This window comes from Esox lucius, chromosome 20 (genome assembly GCF_011004845.1).
Source record: "Esox lucius isolate fEsoLuc1 chromosome 20, fEsoLuc1.pri, whole genome shotgun sequence".
NCBI classification, from domain to species: domain Eukaryota; kingdom Metazoa; phylum Chordata; class Actinopteri; order Esociformes; family Esocidae; genus Esox; species Esox lucius.
In genome coordinates, this window is record NC_047588.1 from 24,666,608 (window position 1) to 24,683,528 (window position 16,921).

General features: G+C 39.3%; 1 protein-coding gene across 2 annotated transcripts in view; it reads right to left on the bottom strand.

Annotated features, from left to right (window-relative positions):
• Positions 1-11,819, bottom strand: part of kcnn4 (potassium intermediate/small conductance calcium-activated channel, subfamily N, member 4) — a 40,438-nt gene extending 28,619 nt beyond the window's left edge. For both annotated transcript variants that reach the window (XM_010885013.4, XM_010885014.4), the window contains exon 1: positions 11,183-11,819. In XM_010885013.4, coding sequence (XP_010883315.2) covers positions 11,183-11,635 — 453 coding nt within the window. In that variant the 5' untranslated portion in view covers positions 11,636-11,819. The remainder of the gene's footprint in view (positions 1-11,182) is intronic.
• Between the last annotated feature and the right edge of the window lie 5,102 nt (positions 11,820-16,921).

Here is a 16,921-nt window from a genome sequence, read left to right on the forward strand (position 1 = left end):
GTTCCAGGACCAGCTGTACACGCCGTTTAGTTGCAAATGACTATTATCTCAAATCAATCAAACAAGACAACAAAAAAAACAGAAATCAGCTTGGTTTAACATTGTGAAAGATTGTTCTAATTTCACTTCACTGGGGGTTATTACATGAACAAATCCCATTTGGTCACCTGGACAGTGGCTATCGGTAGCTCATCTAAGAGTAGCTGCCTCTAAGAAGGGATTGCAGATTGGATCTCACTCCACTTGACGTGCAGACATTTATATCCAGGCTCACTGACTGTTTCACTCAAATTGTTTTCACTTTCTAAGTAAAAGTGAGTAACTTTAGAAACAAGGTATGAATTGAAACAATGGTGAGTGCAGAGGTCAGGCTGGTTCCACCAGGGCAGGAATCACCAGTACCTTATTAGGGTTTAGGAGCTCACATTGGGTTGCATTATGTGGAATCTGATGAGAGAGAGCCTGTTATCCACTGAACTGACACGCATGCTGTCGGACGTCCATGGGACCAAGTTAATAATGTCTTGATTGTGTGGCCTGGAGCTGTTATCCGCCCTGATCTGTATGTTAATGTGAAGAGACGGCAATACCAAGTTGTGCGCCTGGAAATAGCCTCATTATAAAAGGTTTGCGAAGTTCAAATCCCAGGTGTGAGTTGTGCTTTTGTGCTGCTGCACAAGTCATGCTTGTTTAACTGGTCTTTTAATCAGGGAAATGGTTCGGTCACTGTTTTTTGAACGTATCAGAAGCAATGACAGTGCTTATAGTGTGATTGGTGGGAACTCACAAAAAGAAATGGAAGCAAAGCACCAAAAGCTTCATCAAACGACTTCACGAAACTCTGAATAAGCTGTTATTACCATGCAGGTGAGGAACTACAGTCCAGTTGCACATTATAGATGTGCCTTTCCTTAGTGGTCATTCCAGTGGTTTTGTTAGATCCCCAACATTTTCTTTGATAAGATTTGCTGATTAATATCAACTTTGAGGTTGTGTTTATGAAACCATATTTGTAGCCTTCTTTTAGCTATTTGCTAAAAGAAGGCTATTTGATTAGCTGTGCTAACATATGGCTAGGTTGTGTGAGCTTCATCAGAGATGTTAAGAAAGGCATCTCTGGAAAACATCTCAGGCATTATGTCTGATTTTGTTTACTATGTTCGGGTGAGCCACACAGCCATTCTTTTTCATACCAGTTCAACGATGATTTACCAGTATATTATTTATTCCTTTAGTTGTATGTTATTTGATTCTGTAGCTTGCTGGATGCCGATGTAAGGGTTATCCTAACTGCCTTTTTTTTTTTTTTTTAAAAGCATAAGCCTTTCTGTGGCAGTGACTGTCATACGATTATTTCAACTACCTGGTGCAAAGTACAGTATTTTAATTTCAGTGTCTATTAACTTGGGTGTGTGAAGTTATGTGATCCATATGATCTTCTTGATTCATCAGGGTGTGAAGCTGGGTATGAAGCCCACACCCAGAGGTCTGCTGGCACACTAGTAGATTACTAAACAGCGTGTTTAGAACAGAATAGGAATATGCCCAAATATTTCCCACACTTCTAGGAAAATGTTTAACATAATCTGTTGATTAAGTTTTCTTCAATTATATATATATATTTTGTTTTTACTAATTATAAATGGGCCCTAAACCTTGTGGACGGGCTGGCACTGGATTGTAACAGTCTGTTATTTTTAAACAAAAAAAGGTTTTGCCAACACTTTTGCCAAAATATTCTACATTTAAACAGGACTAAAACATTGCATTGGAGGAACTAATGGGACAGTACACTAGTCCCAGAAGAACTGGGTTCTGTATGTAGTAAGAGTAAGTAGCTAACAACTGGATGTCTATTGAACATATCACAGCTGCAATGTTGAAATCATCGGGAAAGACGTTACACAACTTTATTTAGTGGATTGCAAGTCATCTGGACTTTGGATAAGGAAATATATGCTATTAAATGTTTTTAGTGGGCAAGTGTTACTATAGTCATATTAGGTTAGTAACTGCGCAAAAACACATGCTTGTCCCTAAGATGGCTAACTGACTACATGACAACTAGAAGCAATAGTTTGACTGCTACCTGTCAGGGTCCACCTATAGCTAACACTGGACTTTGTGGAAGTGGTTATAGATTTACAACTACGGACATTCTGACTCTAATTAGCAATGGTCTGTTTTGTATACTTCCTTTATTGGCTAGCCATATAGAATGTTAGCTTTCTAGATAATAAAGTTGCATTCTAGCCTGGGTATCAATCTTTTAAACTAACTTTTCAGTTCCTGAACCCCACTTGAAAAACCAAATTTCAAAAGATTTTCAAAATAAAAATGTTGAAATGCAAACACTGAATTATTTGCATTAGACTGCTGCTAAATACAATATTTGAATATTCCCCCTTTCCTATTAGTCACCATGACATGGACTTCTCTAAGAAAACATTTAAGCTACATCAAATATAGCAACAATACAGGGATGACAATGCAGGGATGATGATGATGCAGGGACAATGATGACAATACAGGCCTGGCAACAATGATGCAGGGATGACAATGCAGGCCTGTCGAAGACGATGCAGGGACAACAATGCAGGCCTGGCGAAGACGACGCAGTGATGGAAGTTTCCCGGACTCTCAGCCTAATTTGGATTTAAGTGGAAAAACTCTTGATGTATTTTCATTTTTGATGAAGTTGCAATGTGGTTTATTTTAATGGGCATAATATAATTCAGAATGTAACCATCACAAAGATAATTTGCACTGACTGCACAAAGGTCTTTCCTTTCATTGCATTTGTGTAATTCAGTTTTACACAAAAATCACAGAATACTACTGTTTGTTCTGTTTTACTTAAAAATAATGAAAAGCCTGTCAGTAGCTAGTAATTTCTTTCAGATCAAGGCGGAAATATTCCTAAATGATCATTATACACATAAAAAACATTTATTAGTTTAGCTAATTATGCTGGATAAAAGATCAAATCTAGTTATTTGTGAGTTAGTGATCAAACAGAACAAGTTGGAAAGGCGTCCTCCAATCACATGATTATCTATCCGAAATCTATTTCTATTTGAAAAGTCCCACCCCACTTGGCAAATAAATCTTGGTTTAAAGAATAAAATAAGGATGGCATCGGATTCTCGCATATTAAAAGAAAGAGAGCAGTACATCCCTTTGCCTGAACCTCAATTTGATTGGGATCAGCATTGTGATTGATGGTGATATGTCTAAAAGAAGGTGAGTTTGGTTTTATACAAGGTGGAATATATTTTATTTAAACAGTGTGATTTCAGAGATGTTTGGAAACTTTTAATTGTGTGACTAGAATGCACCTTTTCCTGGAGAGCTGCTGGTTATTGATGTTTACCGGCCAGAGGACCGACTCTACGGGAAAAGTGTAGCCGGGCACTGGCTAATTTAATTGGCTGTTGATAATAACACAAGACGGTCACTGACTATGTAGGAACTTCCCTAATTGTTTTACTCGGCCTTAAAAGGAAACAAATTGAAAGGGAAAAAAACAGGCCTAGTGCCAGCATTGTTCATTATAGACACACTGGATTCTGGGCCCAGCTGTTCAGCATTTATCCGTCAATGGTAATTTGGCCACACAACATTGCTTTATATGTGACCTCTTTGTATTTTGCTCAGTTCATCCTTCCCTCAATCCTGACCATTCTCCCATCTCTTTTGCTGGGAGAATACCCAAAGCATGATATTCAAAGCCAGGAGATAAGAGGCACCTTGTTTCCGCTAGAAGTAGTGCTTGGCATTCTGACCTAATAGCTAGATTTTTGTCTCATCGGACCAGAATTTTTTTTTCCTTCAGGCGTTATGTCGTATGCCTTTTGCTAAGGAGTGGCTTCCATCTACAACTCTACCATAAAGGCCTGATTGATGGAGGGCTGCAACAATGGTTTTCCTGACAGGTTTTCCTAACCCTGCAGAAAAGCTCTGTTGGCCATTGGGTTCTTGGTCACCACCCTGACTAAGTCTATTCTTGTCCGGTTAGTTTGTCAAGATGGAAAGTTCTAGGAAGATTGGTGATTCCATCATTTTACAATGATGGAGCCTGTCGTACCCCTGGGGAACATTCAATGCCTTAAAAAAAATGTATAACCTCCCCCAGATTTATTCCTTGATACAATACTACATCAGAGGTCTACAAGAATTCATGGCTTGTTTTTGCCTTGACTTGAATTACAAAGTGTGGGACCTTATATAAACAGGTGTTTGCCTATCTAAATCATGTCCAATAAATATAATTTGCTACAGATGGAATCCAGTCAAGTTCTAGAAATATAACAAGAATGATCAAAGGACACAAGATGCACCTGGGGCTGAATTTGGAGTATGACTGCAAAGAGTCTGAATGCTTACAATATGTACATTATTTATTTTTCTTTATAATTTTCAATAAAGTGGCCCACATTTCAGATTTTTTTTTTCGCCTCATCATTATGGGGTATTGTGTGTAGATTGTTTTTTCTACCTTTTAGATGCCCTGATATGGGTAATGTATATTTAATGAGGTGTAAATTAACACAACAAAATCTGGAACTGTATATCTGGCTTTCTCTGCATGTTTGGCAACCATCTTTGAGACTGTGAAAATGTAGATTCTTCCAAAAATAAAAGCATCTGTTTCAGTTCCTCTATTTCAATGTGACTGTTGCAAAATTCAGTGCCACCGGAAAAATGGTGGAAAGATGCAGTGCTGTATCAGAAACCTGCTGCCGGATCTTTTATTGTCTCAGGGCATACTTTTCACTTTCCTTTGTTGGAAAATGCATTCAGCAAGCATTGAAACATCATAGGTCAATAAAGCAATAACTGTTTAATAATGATGTAGCCTACAACTAAACAGTAGCAATTTCACACCCTGTATTATATGGAAGCAAGGGGATTTTTCGGTCTGATCAACTGTAGGCTGTACACCAGCTGTACTGGTTGGCCAACCTATTACATGCCCTGCCTGTGTAAATGGTGGGGTAATAAAGGGGTAACGTACTGTATATTAAATGACCCATTTGTAGGTGAGAAAATGTAAATAGGATTACATTTGGTCTGTATCCAACATCAGGTGAAAAAGATTACCCAGAGAATTTAGATCCAAAATCAACAATTAATAAAGAAACTACAATATATACTGCATGTTGCAAAACGGAGTAAAGCAAGTTCAGCTCTTCAAAGTTCAGCTGTCCAATCGTGTTGCTTTCTAACAAATATCAGAATACATACTATCATAATGCTCCCTGCACTTTCATTTGTTAATGAACAAGACGCTCATATACCAGCTGGCCTTCAAAGGAGGACCCAAAAGTAAAGTAACAATAAAATGAACAGGATATGATGACCTGCAATAAAATGATTCACTAAACCAATAATCAAAACTGTAAGAATGTGTCACAGTATGGGTCACCACATTCTTTACCCTCCTGTGTCATTGGCCCTCTTGGTGAATATGTGCAAAAAGACAGTTTTTTTAATCATTTCTTACAATCAAATATGAGATAAATTTGTTTCCTCTGGCATTTTATGCTGTATTCAACAGGAAAGTAGCAGAAGATAAGAGTATTTTCTGTAAAAGCAGGAAGTCATATTCAAAAACATGCTACAGCAGCACACGGACCGGAGGCAGTGACCCAGAATGTCAGATCGCCCTTGGTCGCGACATCTGAGTTTAAGAGGCCAACAGATTTTACATCTGACTAATCAAAGTTCTAATGAGATTTGGCAAAGTACCGGGGTCACATTTATCAATACTACATAGAAAATATCCTAAATATTTACTTACAAACTGAATTTAAAAAGGTTGAAAGCATGGAAAAAGTATGATCTATCTAATCCTACAACAGTTTTCTACACCAACTGAAATATGTGACAAAAATAGTTTTCTGACACTGACATAGGCATAGGTGTCATATTGTGACATGTTGAGTGGATGCCAACATAATTCATTTGCCCTTTTTGTTGCTAAAGCGATAACAATTGGGACAAGTTTCTCTAACATTGGGAAAAATGCAGTTTAACATTGGGAAATAAGGAGTAAATCAGTGTGTTTCTGCAGAATAAACAGGTCACGTGTTCCAGCCTGTGGATTTGCCTCCACATTCAGCAGCATCTTTAACGCATCATATATCAAAAAATTTAGTTTAAGCCAGTTTTGTTCACATACTAGTCTTGGGATGGTACTTTTATATTGATCTGGGTGCTGTCTAATTCCTTCAGATCATTTTTAAGAACCCATAAGAGTAAAACAAACAAAACCTGTTGAGTGACAGTGTACTGAAAGAGTATTAAGCTGTTCATAGAGGCATTTATCCGCTCGCGTGTCCTAGGTGAGATGACGGGTCCTGTTGGAAAGCAGCCACTGCACTAACACTAGAGGCAATGCACTTGGATGTTTTAAATGCCTTTATTCTTTAAGAATTCACCAAAAAAAATTTTACTATGAAATCGAAGCATTACTGATAATATTTCTGACAAAATTTGAATTCACACATAATTTGTATGTTTTCACATTAAATAGTCCACGTTTGGAAGTCTTTTTTTCCCTTATTCCACCACTTGGCACTGTGTAGGTATGGTCATTGGCTGTGCATTAATTTATTTTCCCAAGCAAACATTAATGAAAAAGTCCCACACATTACATTGATATTATCGCACGCATGATTCAGAAATCAGCAACCTAAGGCATAAATGCCAAAAGTGGTACAAAAGGGTTTTTGCCTTGGCATGCCAAGGTCTTGCATAAAAAATAAATGACTGTAATTACAATAAAACATTGTGATTTCATTATAATCGCTTAGCTTGTTAGGTTTACTACAGCTCCGGAAAAAATGAAGAGACCACTGCACCTTTTTCTTTCCTTTCCAAAAAAGTTGAAATGGAAGGTTTTGATCAGAAGGGTTCATTTGCAGACGACTGCAAATTGAACGCTGCTGTTCCTCAAACTTTCCTTTTCAGCTTTTTTGGAAAGGGAAGAAAAAGGTGCAGTGGTCTCTTCATTTTTTCCGGAACTGTATTTTAAATTATGTTTTAAATTATGTGTTTGTTTTATTTGTAATTATTTTCAAATTAAATTGCATTGTTTTTCACTACAAGGTTTTATTTCCCATGACATTTCAATCTTGATTCAGATGAGCTTTGATGAAGTTGCAACAATTGGTTCCACTCAACCAGCTTGCTCCCTCCCTGCTTCATTCAAAACTCTGCATACAGTGGGGAGAACAAGTATTTGAAATCATACAATGTGATTATCTGGAATTTTGTTTTAGATTCCGTCACACACAGTTGAAGAGTACCTATGATAAAAATTACAGACTTCTACATGCTTTATAAGTGGGAAAACCTGCAAAATCGGCAGTGTTTCAAATACTTGTTCTCCCCACTGTAAATTCCAAACTAAACTGTGCTGATCAGCTTTTTACATTGCTAGCAGTTAGCAAGCCTTCTTTCATTCATTTCAAAATGCTATCAGCATAGAAAATGTCAGCTAATTTATTGCTACATGGACAAAAGAATATAGATATGTTTTAAAAACCAAGCTAAAGAGGGGAACTACAGAGGGGAGCTATAAAGTTGCACAGTGAATTGCTAAACATGGAAATCAATTTACTGATGGGAATAGGGAATAGGAGAATAGGGGAATAGGTCATGGAGTAACTACTCAAGTAGTTTTGGGGCTTGATGGATTGTCTAAGACATAGTCATCTCCAACTATAGTGTTAAAATATTTACCTGTGTAAAGTGTGGCTCTTGATAAGAATGTGGTTGTGTCGTTCTGAGTGCTGTCTAGCAGTAGTTGGAAAATTAAATACACTGTCCGATTTATACACAAGGCCTTGAAATAAAAGACACAAATACAATCATTAAAATAGCAAATTTGCCTTGAGAAGTCAAATCTACACTTTTATTAATCTGTACTGGATTCAGCATCTCAGAGATTGTCTCATGAGCTTTCCCTGATGTTATGCAGGTAAGTAGCCCTGAATCTATTGGAGTGCAGCTTTGTTGCAATAAATTGACAGTGCCTCTGTTTTGTTTAATGAGTATGAGGACACTACAAGTCCTTGCAAACGGATAGACAGACCAGTAAGAATTTTTAAATGGGGAATAATTCAGGACCTCTGGTCAATTTTGTAGGAAAAATTATTGAAACATGACTTAAAACATTACCTACAGAGGTCTTCTGGTAATATATGCTGGTACACTACTGTTCAAAAGTTTGAGGTCACTTAGAAATTAATTCATCATTCATCTTCTTCCAGTTCATCCGGGGCCGGGTCGCGGGGGCAGCAGTCTAAGCAGAGATGCCCAGACTTCCCTCTCCCCAGACACTTCCTCTAGCTCTTCCGGGGGGACACCGAGGCGTTCCCAGGCCAGCCGGGAGACATAGTCCCTCCAGCGTGTCCTAGGTCTTCCCCGGGGTCTCCTCCCGGTGGGACGGGACCGGAACACCTTCCCAGGAAGGCGTTCCGGAGGCATCCGAAACAGATGCCCAAGCCACCTCAGCTGACCCCTCTCGATGTGGAGGAGCAGCGGCTCTACTCCGAGCTCCTCCCGGGTGACCGAGCTTCTCACCCTATCTCTAAGGGATCGCCCAGCCACCCTGCGGAGAAAGCTCATTTCGGCCGCCTGTATCCGAGATCTTGTCCTTTCGGTCATGACCCAAAGCTCATGACCATAGGTGAGAGTAGGAACATAGATTGACCGGTAAATTGAGAGCTTCGCCTTACGGCTCAGCTCTTTCTTCACCACGACAGACCGATACATCGACCGCATTACTGCAGAAGCTGCACCGATCCGTCTGTCAATCTCCCGTTCCATCCTTCCCTCACTCGTAAACAAGACCCCTAGATACTTAAACTCCTCCACTTGAGGCAAGCACTCTTCACCAACCTGAAGTGGGCAAGCCACCATTTTCCGACTGAGGACCATGGCCTCGGATTTGGAGGTACTGATTCTCATCCCCACCGCTTCACACTCGGCTGCAAACTGTCCCAGCGCATGCTGAAGGTCCTGGCTTGAAGGGGCCAACACGACAACATCATCCGCAAAGAGTCCCTTAGAAATATCCTTCTTTTCCATGAAAACATATATTAAATTAGTTTGAATAGGAAATATAGCAAAATGAATAGGAAATATAGTCAAGGTCAGAAATAATGATTTTTAATTGAAATAAAAATTGTGTCCTTCAAACTGTGTCCTTCAAACTTTGCTTTCGTCAAAGAATCCTCCAATTGCAGCAATTACAAAACACCATTGGCATTGTAGTTGTCAATTTGTTGAGGTAATCTGGGATTTCACCCCATGTTTCCTGAAGCACCTCCCACAAGTTGGATTGGCTTGATGGACACATACCATACGGTCAGGCTGTTCCCACAACAGCTCAATAAGGTTGAGATTTGGTGACTGTGCTGGCCACTCCATTATAGACAGAATGCCAGCTGACTGCTTCTTCCCTAAATAGTTTTTGCATAGTTTGGAGTTGTGCGTTGGGTCATTGTCCTGTTGTAGTAGGAAATTGGCTCCAGCACTGTATGGCATGGCGTTGCAAAATGGAGTGATAGCTTTCTTTCTTCAAGATCTCTTTTACCCTGTACACATCTCCTGCTTCACCACCATCAAATACCACCAGAACATCACATTGCCTCCACCATGCTGGACAGATGGTGTCAAGCACTCCTCCAGCATCTTTTCATTTGGTCTGTGCCTCAAAAATGCTCCTCTTTGTGATCTGAACACTTCCTCTGTCCATATCACTTTTCCAATCTTCCACTTTCCAGTGTCTGTCTTCTGTTGCCCATCTTAATCTTTTCATTTTATTAGCCAGTCTGAGATACAGCTTTTTCTTTGTGACTTTGCATAGAAAGGCAACATCCCAGATTTGCTTCTTCACTGTTGACATTGAGACTGGTGTTTTGCAGATACTATTTAATGAAGCTGCCAGTTGAGGACATGTGAGGCATTTATCAAACTAAGCACTCTAATGTCTTTGTCCTCTTGATCAGTTGTGCACTGGTGCCTCCCACTCCTCTTTCTATACTGGTTAGAGACAGTTTGCGCTGTTCTATGAAGAGAGTACTACACATCGTTGCAGGAGGTCTTTAGTTTCTTGGCAATTTCTTGCATGGAATAGCCTTAATTTCTCAGAACAAGAACAGACTGGTGAATTTTAGAATAAGGTTTTTAGCCTGTAATTGAACCCACAAACGCTGATGCTGAAGATACTGAACTAGTCTAAAGAAGGCCATGTTTTATTGCTTCTTTCATCAGCACAACAGTTTTCAGCAATGCTAACATAGTCGCAAAAGGGTTTTCTAATAATCAATTAGCCATTCAAATTATTAACTTGGATTAGCAAACACAACATGCCACTGGAACACAAAAGTGATGGTTGCAGATAATGGGCCTCTTTACGCCTATGTAGATATTCCGTTGAAATGCAGCAGTTTCCAGCTACAATAGTCATTTACAAATTGAACATTCATACACTATACTTCTGATAAATTTGATGTTATTTTAATGGACATAAAATACTTTTCTTTCAAAAACATGGACATTTCTAACTGACCCCAAACTTTTGAACAGTAATGTTTATTTATAATTGTTTCATCTAACTTACATTGATCTCCTTAGGGGAGCACAAAGCATGCCCATTATTTGTGGATATGCTTTGAAGGATGGGCATGTTCTTTAAAAAAAATACAGTAAAACACTGAATATCTGATTTGTTACAGTTAGCCATCTAGCAATATCTACCATTCTTTATGTATGTTTGAAAATCAACACTTAAACAATATCTACCATTCTTTATATATGCTTGAAAATAAACACTTAAACAAGTTTCATGTATGAAGAACAGAAGGATGATTATTTATTTCATGATGCATCAATGTAAATCCCTATTATTTGACAGAATGATTAATTAACTGTTAAGTCACATTTGACTCATTAATTAACTTAGGTTTATCTAAGGTGGGTGAGTAGGTGGGGGGTATTTATGCAACATTGCATTGCTAATAATTTTGTTTAAATTAATTTGTAAACATTTGTCAAATGTTTAATTTCACTTTTCCATTATATAACACAAATATATAAAACAATCATGTTAAGTCTTGTTGATTAAAAATGAATACTAATGTATATTCTAATGTTAACAATGACCTACCGGTTGGTAAATGAACGGGCACAGCTCGGCGTGCAGTATCATTAGCAGAATCCCAAGCAGCGCGGTGCCCAGAGCCCACGCGCACAGGCGCTTTTTGTCCTCCAATAAAAACTTTCTGTCTCGCAATCTATAAAGATTGTCTCCCTCGATTTGAGTCGTGCGCTTCCCTGGATGGGACAATGGCACAGATATTTCCGTCCTGTCACCGCCGTTTCCGTTGATCAAGCCATCGGAATTGTCTACTTTGGAATCTAGATACAAGTTACGGCTTGTCATCTCCATGTCGCGTTGCGGTCTGCTGTGGCCGCTTTTTGTGTAGTCGTCCTCTGCTGTCTCGTCCTCTCCGTGTCCAGCCTCCCCTCTGTCCGTGCTTTTCCCCGAGTGCTGGAAGGCATAGCACGATAGACCAACTGTGTCCCAGGTCCTCCTCCTTTCCTTCTCTCCGTGGTTCATGAAAGTAGCAGAATTACTTCACTACGCGCTCACCTGCGAATCTCCACAAGCTGCATGGATACGCGAACCACAGTGGACTGGGGCGCTGTTCCTATTTGCATGGGTTATTAGAGAGCGCAAGATAAGACTCTATATCTCTTTCTTTCTTTGTCTGCCTGTCCTGTGCGTGGCCGGTCTGGTTATCAATTTTTTTCGCAGATGTAGGCTAGCCTAGTTATGACAGAATTATCGTGGCTGGAGGTATTTGCGTAGGATTCAGGATGTTATGGTTTTGTGACATGATAATATGTTCCTGTTTTATTCCCATTCCGCTGGGCTCATTTTCAATAATGTGTGAATGCTCCCCAAATTATATATATATATATTTGCATTATACGTTGCATTACGGGGGGGAGGGGGGGGTACACTGACATGTAACAGTAAAATTATGTGTAAATGTACTTTGCTGATTCTTAGCCTAACTCAACCTAGATTTTGACAGCACCTGAATGACCTCTGGTGGACAAAGAACTGCGAGTAGAATATCTACTGACCTTGCCTAATTTGTGAAGTCCAACAACCTTTTGTCTCACTTGATTTGTGTTTTCTCTGAATTTCCCCATGTTGATTAATGACCAAGGGGTTTGGCATTTGTGTCACCTCATAGTTACACCCCAATAAAACAGGAAGACATAGATGACCACTTTACAGTACTATTATCAACAGTTGGTATAGGATATAACACAAGTCAGAAGGTTTATTATTATTTAATGACCTTATTGAACCAGTATTGCATTAGGCCTGCATTTACATTTGTTATTTGCAGATGCCATTATTTAGTGCGAATTACAGTAGGGAGAGCACACATTTTCTTTCCAACCACTTCTGGAAATCAAAACAATAACCCTGGCCTTGCCTGCATGTGTAAGTGGTAAAATAATTATGGAGTACACTGTAGCTTTATCTCAGTCAGACCAGTTTTAATATGGAAGGGTTTGCTAGTATCTCAAGAAGAAAACTTAATTGTTATTATTTGCCCGTTCATTATTAAAATCTTGCCTTCTCTATTTTGTTTTAGAGTTGAAAATGTGCTGGTCATAAAATTTGAATATAATCAAAAAGTTGATTTATTTCAGTAATTCCTTTCAAAATTGAAACTTGTATAATGTATACATTAATTCCACACAGACTGATATATTTTGAGTGTTTATTTCTTTTAAATGGGATGATTATAACTGACAACTACGGAAAATACTTAGTTGGGGCTCCTTTTGCTTGAAGTACTGCAGCAATGCGGCGTTGTATGGAGTCGATCTCAGGTGTTATAGGAGCCCTGGTTGCTCTAATAGTGGCCTTCAGCTCTTCTGCATTGTTGGGTCTGGCGTATCGCATCTTCCTCTTCACAATACCCCATAGATTTTCTATAGGGTTAAGGTCAGGCGAGTTTGCTGGCCATTTAAGAACAGGGATACCATGGTCCTTAAACCAGGTACTGGTAGCTTTGGCACTGTGTGCAGATGCCAAGTCCTGTTGGAAAATGAAATCTGCATCTCCAAAAAGTTGGTCAGCAGCAGGAAGCATGAAGTGCTCTATAACATCCTGGTAGATGGCTGCGTTGACCTTGGACCTCAGAAAACACAGTGGACCAACACCAGCAGATGACATGGCACGCCAAACCATCACTGACTGTGGAAACTTTACACTGGACTTAAAGCAACGTGGATTCTGACATAACTCAGCAGCAGTCCAGTCCTTTTTGTCTTTAGCCCAGGCAAGACCCTTCTGACGCTGTGTCTTGTTCAAGAGAGGCTTGACACAAGGAATGCGACAGCGGAAACCCATGTCTTGCATATGTCTATGCATGGTGGTTCTTGAAGCACTGACTCCAGCTGCAGTCCACTCTTTGTGAATCTCCCCCACATTTTTGAATGGGTTTTGTTTCACAATCCTCTCCAGGGTGCGGTTATCCCCATTGCTTGTACATTTTTTTCTACCACATCTTTTCCTTCCCTTCGCCTCTCTATTAATGTGCTTGGACACAGAGCTCTGTGAACAGCCAGCCTCTTTAGCAATGACCTTTGGTGTCTTGCCCTCCTTGTGCAAGGTGTCAATGGTCATCTTTTGGACAGCTGTCAAGTCAGCAGTCTTCCCCATGATTGTGTAGCCTACAGAACTAAACTGAGAGACCATTTAAAGGCCTTTGCAGGTGTTTTGGGTTAATTAGCTGATTAGAGTGTGGCACCAGGTGTGTTCAATATTGAACCTATTCACAATATTCTAATTTTCTGAGATACTGAATTTGGGTTTTTCATTAGTTGTCAGTTATAATCATCAAAATTAAAAGAAATAAACACTTGAAATATATCAGTCTGTGTGGAATGAATGTGTACATTATACAAGTTTCCCTTTTTGAATGGAATTACTGAAATAAATCAACTTTTTGATGATATTCTAATGTTATGACCAGCACCTGTAGTGTAAAGGCTTTCTTTAAGGCGAAAGCTTTATCCATACTGCTTTTTTTCTCCACAGCTCATCCATCCAGTCATCTGGGTCAGTGCATGATTCCCTCAGCTTTGAAGGCACTTGACAGTCAGATCAGTGAAACATGGTGTCATGGTTAGCACCATTTAGACTGATTGAAAATTAAATTAAATTCTCTTTGCAAAGATACCGTCACCACCACTCCTCTCATATGAAAAAGAAGACAGATTAAATATTTGTATAAACTAACTGGATACTTTGTAAGTAATATCATAATTGTGAAATACCTATAACATTACACATTTAGTATGCATTTGAAAGTTCACTAATTGAATCAATAAGAGCTTGTGTAGTATTTCAAATCACAATGGCTTGAACTAAGACAACATTAGAAGAAAATGTTTTCACAGTATAATTGTAATTGTAATTTTAAAAAAATCTGTTTCATTTTTGTGACATGAATAGTCTTCTATAACCTCATTTGAATAATTTTTACAGTAATGGTATTTTGGTTACACTAAGAACAATAAAATATTTTTCTGGGTGTGGTAGCCTTCTGCCAAACCCAAACCATCCACATGTTCCAGGGACACTACAGAGTGTAACTAGTGTATTGATGAGTTTGTACCTCCAAACATTGTCATTTTCTTTGTGAGAGACCTTTTTCAGGTGGATGACATTGCTCAAGGCTGCTGCATTCAGTTGACATTTAAACACCTTGTTGCTAGTTTTAGCATGTTTTCATACTTTTCTGGAGACTTTACTGATAAGTCTACTATCTTTTACAGGTGACCCAGTGCATTTGGATTTCACAGTAGATTGGTATTCTGTAGATAAGAGTTATTTAATTCCATTCCTGGAGGGCCGAAACACTTTTACTCATGATTGATATTTGCACTCTCCCAGTGACCCAGGTCAGATTTAGTTCCCATTTTAGTTCACAATATCTTTCTCCAGAACTCAAAAGGCTCTTTTAGGTACTTTTTAGCAAACAGTAACCTATACATTCTAGTTATTTGCACTTTGCAGCATAGACTCTTTTGTATAGTTTTGGGGGGCTTTTTCTTCATTATGGTTAGCATTCTGTCATCCACTGTAAAGGTTTGCCTTGGTCTAACAGGCTATTTGAAATTGGTGAGCTCACCTGTTTTTCCTAAAGGTTTTATCATTCAGATTTTTTTTTTAGCCTCATGTCTTTTCTGACTTTCATAGACACATTTGTTCTTCATGTTGACACCAAAGCAGAATTTAAATGCAGACACACAGACATTGAAAGCTGCACAAATAATGTGATGGAACACCTAACTGCACTGCTCCAAAAAATTAAGGGAACACGTAATCATCACAGTATAACACCAAGTCGTTTAAACTTCAAGGAAATCAATCTGTCCAGTTAGGAAGCATAAACGATTGTGAATCTATGTCACCTGTTTTTGTGCAAATGAAAGTGACAACAAGTGCACTGGAGAGGCAACAGCAAGACAACCCCCAAAAAGGCAATGTTTTGCAGGTGGTGGCCACAGATAATTGCTCTCTCCTTATCATCCCTGACTGATTCTCCTCTAATTTTGCATTTTGCTAGTGTCCTGGTAGCATGGACAAGGTATCTGATCCTTAGTGCGAGGAACAGGAGGAGCACTGCCAGGGCCCTACAAAATGATCAAAACTGTCAGAAACAGACTCCATGAGGGTGGCATGAGAGTCCGATGTCCTGTAGTGGGACCTCTGCTCACAACCCAGCACTGTGCAGCTTGATTGACATTTGCCTGAGAACACCAGAACTGGTAGACCCGCCATTGATGCCCAGTTCTCCTCACAGATGAGAGCAGGTTCACACTGGCGTAGCGTGAATAACTTCACAGCCATCAGTGGACTAAGATAGCCACATAGAACAACATGCAATGAAAATGCAAAAACAAATATTTATCATAGACCAAGCACAGGCCCCCCAGCCACCGCCTGCACCCCTGATAGCTACACCAGTGCCTCAGACCCATCATCGGTGCATCCAATACTGCCAAGAAGCGCCACAGACTGTCCAGGAGCTCACTGATCATCTGCCATCCAAGATCATCTGCCATCTCATCAGCATGCCCAGACGGTTGTTGAGTTTATACAGGCACATGGGGGCCATACACACTACTGTGTCACATTATGAGTAGCCGTGATGAAATTCACATGAATGAACAGCCTGTGATTTAAACTGCTTACTTTGATTTTGGGTGCAAGTTTGAATCCAGCCCTCAATCGGTTGGTGATTTTGGTTTCCATTGACTGTTGTTAAGTCCTTTTTTTCTTAACGAATTACTCAATGTACAGTAAAGATTTTGATCTTTAATATTCCGTTCAGCGAGACTCGATGTTTGATTTAAATGTTCCCTTCATTTTTTTGAGCAGTGAATTTGACTGCTTTTGATACTGCACATAGATCTCTTGAATAATCATCAATGTCCAAAAACAGGCACCAACTAGAAACCAATTTTACATATCACAATTCCTTTTCCCCCTCTTTTTGACATTCGTTTTCCATTTGTAATTTCCTAGATTACAAAACACCCTTCCAGGTTCCAAGTTGTATTCTTCGGCACTGGGGTTTTGGGGCAGACTACATCCAAATTGATGTATAGCGTCCCTTATCTGGATGACTGTCAAGCCAATGGTTTAATACTCTTTGGATGCCCTGAAATAAGGGGAATATGTACACTACCGCAAAGTATTGTCACTTTTGGTGAAACCCATATATACCCAAAATTTTAAATCTAATTATTCACTTGATTTAAAATACAAAATGTTTGTATTACTGTCCCAATTATTATTGGTGGC